A 9,649-nucleotide genomic window follows, 5' to 3' on the forward strand; every position below is an offset into this window, starting at 1 on the left:
AATTGTTCATTCTATAACATAAATATACATTATTGAAGATCAAAACATACTCAAATTAAAAATTTGATATCCAAAAAATGTTTTGTTAAAATGATGAAATACCTAAAATAACTATTCAAACCAAATTTTCATTTGAAACTTTTATGAAAAGTTTCTTTGTAAAATTTTTTTACATTAAAATTTGTAACACTATAAAAATCATTTAAAAAAAAAAAAGCAAAACAAAAGGGATTTTACTATTGGATTAGAACTTATATATACAAAGAGTCAAAGACTAAACTTTGACCATTGATTTAAATGGTCTCAATCAATTAAAGGGAGATTTTTTTGTCCGAGATAGTTCCAAGGGCCTATATACATATGTGTGTATTTATGGGCACTTTTAAATAAAAAACTGTACCTTTGTAAGTGAGAGCAACAACAACAACAATGGCCTTTTTGATGGCAATCGCTGGTGTATTCTTGGTTCTCTATTTTTGCTATGCACTCTTGAGATGGAACGAAATAAGGTATAGGAAGAAAGGTTTGCCACCTGGCACAATGGGGTGGCCAGTTTTTGGAGAGACAAGTAAGTTTCTTGAGCAAGGTCCAGATTTCATGAAAAAACAAGCAGCAAGGTAAAAATCTCCATATCTTTAGATTTTATGTGTTTCATTAACTCTTCCTTTTTCCCTTGCACAAGTTGGAAAAAATATGTCATTTTGATTCATTTCATTAGGTTATGCTTTTGGAGATTAGAATTTTTTTTAATGATTGCAAAATTGGACAAAATTGCATTGCATGTGTTTGGACATGCACCGTTTCATTGCCACTCTTAATGTAATATGTTGTTGAATTGTATGATAGGTGGGACTTAAAATGGACGTATTTTTTGAAATTTAATGTGTTTGGAGATAAAAAATTATGATTATTAGGCATAAAATCAGAAGAAGAAAAATCTTGATGGGGTTTTATTTTTTTCATTTTGGTAAAAAAATGTTAAAAGAAAAAAACTAATAACATGCATACGATAGGATGCCTATATCTATACGGATCTAGAAATTTCAATAAATGGAACTAAAATAGTTTATTATAAATATTTATAAAAAAATATGATTTTCTTCTCTTTTTATAAGGTTTTATCAAAATTATCGTGTATTAAAAAATAGTTATAATAATAAAATTTTCAAAGGTAGGTAACTTTTAAGTTTCCATTTAGACAATTATTAATATCATAAGAAAAAGGTATTTGCATTATTCAATGAAAAATTGAAAAAATATTTTTGTAAAGAAATTATTAATTTATCACATTTAAAAAAAATACTTTATATTAAGTAACCAATAAAAAGGATAAATAATTTTATAGTTAAAAATAGATAAAGTACAAAATAATAAGATGATAACATCGTCAATATTAAACAAAAAGTTAAAAGATTACTTTTTCCAAAAAATATTTGAGATTAAAGAAAGTATTTCAGAAAAGTTGAAGATACATTACTATTTAAGAGTTATATTTAGTTTCTACATTTTGTTAAATATATCACTAACAAGACAACAATTTAAAATACATTATTAGATAAACATTATCAATATTTTTAAATCAATGTTTAAATTTTTTAAATTTTATAAAATTGTGTTTAAAAAGTCTTTTAAGAAGAGAACAAATAAAAAATTTGTTTAATATTATAACTTTTTAAGATGGTTTTAGAAATAAAAAATAAATATTTTATATGGTAAATTAATTTAGAGATGAGAAATAAATTTTTTTATGTGGTAATCCAATTTTTAGTACTAATATGAAGTTAAAAGAATTTTATTATAAGTTAATGTTCAAGATCATGCTAATCCATTAAATAATAATTTGATAAAAATATATATTTTTGTTAAATTTATAAAAAAGTTTATAATTAAAAATGATATATCTTTAGTTCTACCAATCCACAATTAAAAAATCACATATATTATAAATTTCAATTAAAATGATAATTTTTATATTGATTAATTAAAAAAAATTGTTTGAAAAAATTTCAGACAAATGTTATATATATATATATTTGTGTGTTGCATGTTAATATATTTATAGTGGGGTCAATGTGTTAAAATATAGTACTAGTTAAGAAAATATAAATGAAGTGGGGTAAGCTGTCCCCATTCTAAACCATGTAGATTCGTCCCCTATATCAGAGACATATTTCATATTAATGTTTCTTAAATTACTCAAACTTGGTAGTAGCACTTTCGATGCATGTACGTTTACCTAAATAATAATCATCCTTAATTTTCTTTTTTAACTTTATGCAAATGGCAGGTATGGAAGTTTTTTCAAATCACACATATTTGGTTGTCCTACAGTTATTTGTATGGATGCAGAACTTAATAGATACATATTGATGAATGAATCGAAAGGTCTTGTTGCTGGATATCCTCAATCTATGTTAGATATCTTAGGAAATTCTAATATTGCTGCTGTTCATGGTCCTGCTCATAAGTTCTTGAGAGGTGCACTGTTATCACTTGTTAGCCCACAAATGTTAAGAGATATAGTTTTGCCAAGAATTGATAGGTTTATGAGTTCTCACTTAACTGATTGGGATGGAAAAATTATCAACCTTCAAGATCATACTAAAGAGGTTTGTACTTTTATATTAAATTTTATCTTATTTTTTGTCCGGGTTAAATTGATTTGAAGTAGTTGAACCATAATTTAATGTTGTCTTTTTTTGGTTCGGTTTTTTAAAATTATGACTAATTGATAAAAATATTTGAACATTTAAACAGGTGATATTCCTTTCAATTATGGATCAAATTGCAAGTATAGACCCAAGGTCAAAAAGGGCTGATTATTTCAAGACACATTTTTTTAAGCTTGTTTTGGGAACACTTTCTCTACCTATTAACCTTCCTGGAACAAATTACCGCAATGGAGTTCAGGTTTCATCATTGTTCTTTTTTCACATTTTAATGCTACTTGATATGAAGATGCATGCTAATATATTTTATGAAGCATTGAATTTAAATTTAAATTTAACACTACTAATAATATGAAAAGTGAAAGTAATTGACATTAACCACATGTATTTAGTGTTGTTTCTTTAATATAGGTAAATTTTACTATGTCTTGCAGGCAAGGAAGAATTTACTTAGCATGTTGAGACAAATACTAGAGGAAAGAAAAGCATCGAATGAAAGTTATAAAGACATGCTTAGTTGTTTAATGAAAACAGATGAAAATAAGTACAAACTAAATGATGATGAAATCCTTGACCTAGAACTCACACTTATGTATTCTGGTTATGAAACTGTTTCAACCACATCTATGATGGCTCTCAAGTTTCTCCATGACAATCCCAAAGCTCTTGAAGAAATTAGAGTGAGTACAAAATTCTATTATTTCCTTAATTATAATATAAACATTTTCGATTAAAATTAATGTGAGGAATTTTGTATGGATTATGATGCAGAAAGAGCATTTGGCCATAAGAGAGAGGAAAAAGCCAAATGAACCAATTAATTTTGATGAACTCAAATCAATGAAGTTTACACGTGCGGTAAGATTATATGCATTTTCAATTAATTAATTAAGTTTAATTATTTTAATAATTGCTAATAATATTTTTTTCCCAATTTTCTATTTGAATTTTTAGGTGATTTTGGAGACATCTAGATTGGCCACAGTAGTTAATGGAGTTCTAAGAAAAACCACTCATGATGTGGAACTAAATGGTATGCTTTATTATTATTATTATTATTATTATTATTATTATTATTATTATTATTATTATTATTATTATTATTATTATTATTATTATTATTATTATTATTATTATTATTATTATTATTATTATTATTATTATATATTATTATTATTATATTATTATTATTATTATATTATTATTATTATTATATTATTATTATTATATTATTATTATTATTATTATATTATTATTATTATTATATTATTATTATTATTATTATTATTATTATTATTATTATTATATTATTATTATTATTATATTATTATTATTATTATTATTATTATTATTATTATTATTATTATTATTATTATTATTATTATTATTATTATTATTATTATTATTATTATTATTATATTATTATTATTATTATTATTATTATTATTATATTATTATTATTATTATTATTATTATTATTATTATTATTATTATTATTATATTATTATTATTATTATTATTATTATTATTATTATTATATTATTATTATTATTATTATATTATTATTATTATTATTATTATTATTATTATTATTATTATTATTATTATTATTATTATTATATTATTATTATTATTATTATTATTATTATTATTATTATTATTATTATTATATTATTATTATTATTATTATTATTATTATTATTATTATTATTATTATTATTATTATTATTAGGAGCTTTAATTAATTAAGCATATTATTGATTCTAATCAAGAATATTTAGATGGGATGATATCAGTTTCTAAAAGAAATTATTACTAATATGATTTTTTCAGGCTATTTAATTCCTAAAGGATGGAGAATATATGTTTTTACAAGAGAGATAAATTATGATACTTCTCAATATCCTGATCCATTATCATTCAATCCATGGAGATGGATGGTTAGTAAAAAAAAACATTCTTTTTTTCTAATGCATAAAAATAATTTATATACCATTGGATAAAGTATTATTGATATCATTACAAATCAATATACAGGAGAAGAATTTGGAATCACACAATTATTTCTTCCTATTTGGAGGTGGCACTAGACTTTGTCCAGCAAAAGAGTTGGGAATCACAGAAATTTCAACTTTTTTGCACTACATTCTAACTAGATACAGGTGATTAATTTCTAATCTAAAATCTAAAGCTTAAAATTTATGATGATTCTAATATTTTATTATTATGCACTTAATGTTAATTGTAGGTGGGAAGAAGTAGGAGAAACTAAACTAGAGAAATTTCCTAGAGTTCAAGCACCAAATGGAATGCACATGAGATTTTCATCGTACTAACTGTATTGGGATACGATGAACTCAAATCAATAAAGCATTTAGAATGATGTTGTTGTTTCAGAAATTAAAATAAAATGTATTAAACAAATTGGGTTGAGACTTGGAGCCCCATGCTTAGTATTGGAATATGGAGGGTAGGAAAGAATGTTTTTCTATACTCCTTTTATAACTACACTTTCATTTATTATTATAAGATGAACTTAGCCACAACAAAACCTTGTCTCATACAACCTTCGACAAAGGACAAACAAACAGTAGTTGGTCCAATGATTTTATGGCCGAGGAACAAAACACACATATTGCTCATTGATATTGGATATAATTGCATGATAACTTCTTTTCCCCGCCCTTTAAACCTTTCCAAAATCCTTGGTTTTAACAAAAACGGTTTTAAGCTTGTTTTGAAACTCTTAGATTGTTGCATTTTTATGGTGCCACTGAGTTAGTTACATACAATTTTAACTAACCAACTATTCCGTTTTACAATAGTTTGAATTATTCCCAACATTTTCTCTTAATTCAATCAATTGTTTCTTCAACAATGTTCCTCCAAATTCAAATCTTAATTTCTCAATAATGTCAATTTTGATTGCCTTTGTAAAACTGTCAGCCACTTGAGCTTCAGCTGGGCAATGAATTACTTCTAATTTGTCTCTAGTCGCTTGATCGCATAGAAAGGGGAATCTAATCTCAATATGTTTACTTATACACGAGAGACTGGATTATTAGTTAAGTGAATAGTTGATTTGTTATCAATATGCAGTTGCAATGGTTTCTGCACTTCAAAATAAAAATAGTCTATCCACAACATTTGACATGCTGCATATTCTTCTGGTGTAATTGTGCTTCAATATTTTATAGATGACCAACCAAAGGTTTCTTGCCACTCCAACACTCCTCAGGTGCCTTGTGCTTCAATATTTTGGTAGGGCATATGTTAAGTAGACCAACTTCCATTGTGATTATTGCCTTTCCATTTCTTCCCATACTTCTTTCCGTCTTAATCATGAACATAAGGAAGTGAAATGCAGAAAAAAAATCCAAACATGTATTAGATTACATGAGATATTACCAAGAAACATTAGCTTTGAAATATCCAAACATGTATTAACAAAAGTTTCAAAAGCTTTGAAATATCAAAACACAGTGCCATTGTTCATATTGGAAATAGAACTTTTATAATCAAAATCAGTAGGAACATTTATAAACCAGTATAAAGTATGAACGGAAAGTTTCTTCATATTGGAAGCAACAACATTGTAAGAACTGAAATAAAAAGTTTCTTCATTTTGGAACAACAAATTTCTTCATATTGGAACAACAAAGTTTCTTCATTTCTCTGCAACAACAAAAAAAGTTTTATAAAGTATGAATGGAGAGTTTATGAAAAAGCATTAGACCAAAGTTAGCAAGAACCAGAGAAACTTATCGCTGATTTAGAAATGAACTTGCAAATAAATAAAGGAAGTTGCAAAGAAACAAAGCAAGTAGCAAGCATTTGTCATATGTTTAAGGCCATTTGTCATTTCGAAAGTTATGGAAGTAAGGAAGCTGAAAATGGTGTCTGGAAATCACGGTTTTGGAAGAGAAAATCAGTATGAATGAGAAAGAAACAAGTTGTGATTTTAGCTTTTCACAAATAAAATGGGGAAATAGTTAACTTACATGTTGAATGGATTTGACGAAAATGAAATGTTGAATAGTGATTTTGAGCTTTCTTCTATCTCTTTATTCAGTGGTCTGGTTTACTTGGATGAGAGTATTTGGTTTTTTTGAAATTTGTTTTCCCTCCAAAATAGTAACACGGCTTAATGGAATGGGAAGGCCAATTATTCATAAATTGAGTATATGATTGGCAAAGCTATCAGTAAACCTCATAAGAAGCAGCAGCAATACAGCTGCATAATTTTGCAGGCAATGACACACTAAGGATAAGGACATGCTCATAGTGTTGTTGATGGAGAGCCAATATTCTGCCATACCGGCTACTTTGCGGCGCCGTTATAGCGGATTTTGGCGAAAAACCAGCAATATCAGCCGATATTTACCATTGTGGCGAGCCCAAAACCGCCATGTATATCCGCCATAGCGGCCATGACACCGCTATTTGATAACACTGCATGCTCGGAGACCTGATTTGGATCAAACCATTGATTTAGAATTGCATTCAGATTAACCATGCTTTACTGTTTCAAAAAAGTTCTATAAAATTAACATGATATATGTCTATTTTAACTTTTCTCTCCAAACAAGTTCAGATTTACCATGAAATGGGACTTGGGTATGGAGAGGCATGTTTGAGATATAAATAAAGACAATTTAACATTGCTCATTACAGAACTCATGGGAGCTACACAATCCTTACATCCTGTCTCCTATATTGTTGAGATACGTAGGAAAATGACATGCATTATGATGAGACGCATATGCAATGGGATGTGAATAAATGCAATGCAAGCCATGCATATTTGTTTTTTCCTCAATACACGGGTTCAAAAGTCTGAGGTATTGATGAATCTGATTACTTTCCAAGAATAGGTTCTCACCGGGTATGATCTAGGATTAAAAAAAGTTCCTAGAGTCATGGATCCATTAGACTGTTTGCTACCTGCGGCAACTTCCTTGTCAGGCATCAACTCCATCTAAAGAATCTACTCTAAGTGAGGTTTTCGCATCGATCCAACGAGAAATTCAACTCGCAGACCCATGCTACGCAACCATCTTTCTTAGTTGGACAAAGAATTAAGGTTCTACAAATGGTCCTCAGAGTCATGGATCCTAAAGAAAATATCGAAGCTTACGGCAACTTACTTGCCGAGCGACAACATCCTCTCAAGAATCTACTCTAAGTAAGGTTCTCGCACCGACCCAACGAGAAATTCATCTCGCGGACCCGCACTACTCAACCTCGTCCTATCTTATGTTTTTACTCGAGACTCGGGTAAAAAGTCTTTCCCACAAGGTTTGCAATCAGAGTATCCAAGTACCAAAGCATAATGGAACCAACACAACAGATTTATATCAATATGACAATAAAGATAGCAAAAGCAAGAAAGAAAATCCACACAAGTTAACAAACAAAGGTACACAAACGACCTAACTAGGCTTGACTCACTTAGGGAGACATCAGAGTTACCCAGCAGAGTCGCCATCTGTCGCACCTCGAAAAAATGAGAACACGACTTAAGCGAAGCGCAATCGCACGCTCGCATGATGGACTAAACAGAGTCGCCACCGAACTTTATTTATTCCTAAAAAGGAAAGGGGAAATATCGATAAAATCCAAGAAAGAACGACAATGATTATGATCGTCGCAATCAATATCAGGGTTCGGGAGTCGATTACGCAAGGGGAAGGTATTAGCACCCCTCACGTCCGTTGTACTCAACGGGAACCATTAGGTTAGTTGTGTGCGTTAGTGTTAGTTTGAAATGTTAGGCTTCTCAAGTTATTATGAGGGAAAGAATAAATATAAGAGAGAAGAATGTTTTTGGATTTTTAACGAAAGGGACTAAATCTAAGTTTTTTATTAGTGGGCCTGACAAGATTTACAAATCCTGCTCCTACGTATCTCAACAGAGAAATCAAGGCTTACGTAGTTCTGGGTAGAAAAATGTTTGTTTGTTGGTCGATTTTAGCGAAAGCTATATTGTATTAATCGACGAAAACATTGTTTTATCCAAAACAGATGAGGAGCGGACGTATACCACACATCGAATGGATTTACAAATCAACATTCGGAAAAACGTCACTTATCTCAACTCAACAATCGTGGCCGAAACATTGCTTTGCATCACCTTAAGACAAGATATCTTTCGTTTATGAAAAGGGTTTTCTGATCAATCGCACGACGGCGAAAAAAAGGAGTTTGATTGGTTGGATGTATTTTGAGTGATGGCGAGAACTTGGATGAGCGAGATATCCATCTCGAATCCTAGTCTCAGGAGTGCGTGGTATCCACCACGTTCCATTTCCATCTTTATTGAAAGGGGTTAAGATAGGAATTAAGTATTTTGGAGTTTGAAAGACGAGTACTTATGACTTGCAAGCTCTTACAGGTTGGGTCTAATACTCGGGACTACGTTTGGATATTTCACCCAGGTAATCTTTTTCTTCCAAATTTACTTAAGGAAATGGTTTGAATATTTACAAGTGTTTTGGAGAGAAGACAAATACATAGGGCTTACAAACTCTTACAACTTGGGCCTAGCATTCGGGATTACGACTGGATATTCCATCCAGGTAATCTTTTTCTTACTTATGAAAATGATTTAAATATTGGAGTGTTTTGAAGAGAAGACGAATATTTATGGCTTGCAAGCTCTTACAGCTTGAGCCTAATATTCGGGACTATGACTGGATATTCCATCCAGGATAATATTTTTCTTCAGATTTTAGTTATGAAAATGGTTTGAATATAAATTAATAATGATTAATGCACAAAGGTTTGAAATGATTATCGGATGTTCGTTTTAATTCTTGTATTAACAGATGAATAAAGAATGAAAGAATAAATGTTATACACTTTATGGGATAGGGGTACATTTGTTATGAATGGGGATGGTTCATGGAAACCCAAACAATAAGAATATAGGCCTCAATCATCATACAAGTAGGCAACAGTTAACAATCAAAAAGAATATA

At 29.0% G+C, this 9,649-nt stretch overlaps 1 protein-coding gene across 1 annotated transcript; it reads left to right on the forward strand.

The window, feature by feature from the left end:
• The first annotated feature begins 337 nt into the window (after nucleotides 1–337).
• Nucleotides 338–5,338, forward strand: LOC127115432 (cytochrome P450 85A). Its single transcript, XM_051046982.1, has 9 exons — nucleotides 338–617; nucleotides 2,288–2,609; nucleotides 2,758–2,910; nucleotides 3,104–3,349; nucleotides 3,441–3,527; nucleotides 3,624–3,702; nucleotides 4,503–4,609; nucleotides 4,707–4,831; nucleotides 4,918–5,338. The coding sequence occupies exons 1-9, from the start codon at nucleotides 430–432 to the stop codon at nucleotides 5,003–5,005; spliced, it is 1,395 nt and encodes a 464-aa protein (XP_050902939.1). The 5' UTR covers nucleotides 338–429; the 3' UTR covers nucleotides 5,006–5,338.
• Nucleotides 5,339–9,649: the final 4,311 nt, after the last annotated feature.

The sequence above is a fragment of the Lathyrus oleraceus genome, chromosome 1, assembly GCF_024323335.1.
Source record: "Lathyrus oleraceus cultivar Zhongwan6 chromosome 1, CAAS_Psat_ZW6_1.0, whole genome shotgun sequence".
In the NCBI taxonomy this organism is placed as follows: domain Eukaryota; kingdom Viridiplantae; phylum Streptophyta; class Magnoliopsida; order Fabales; family Fabaceae; genus Lathyrus; species Lathyrus oleraceus.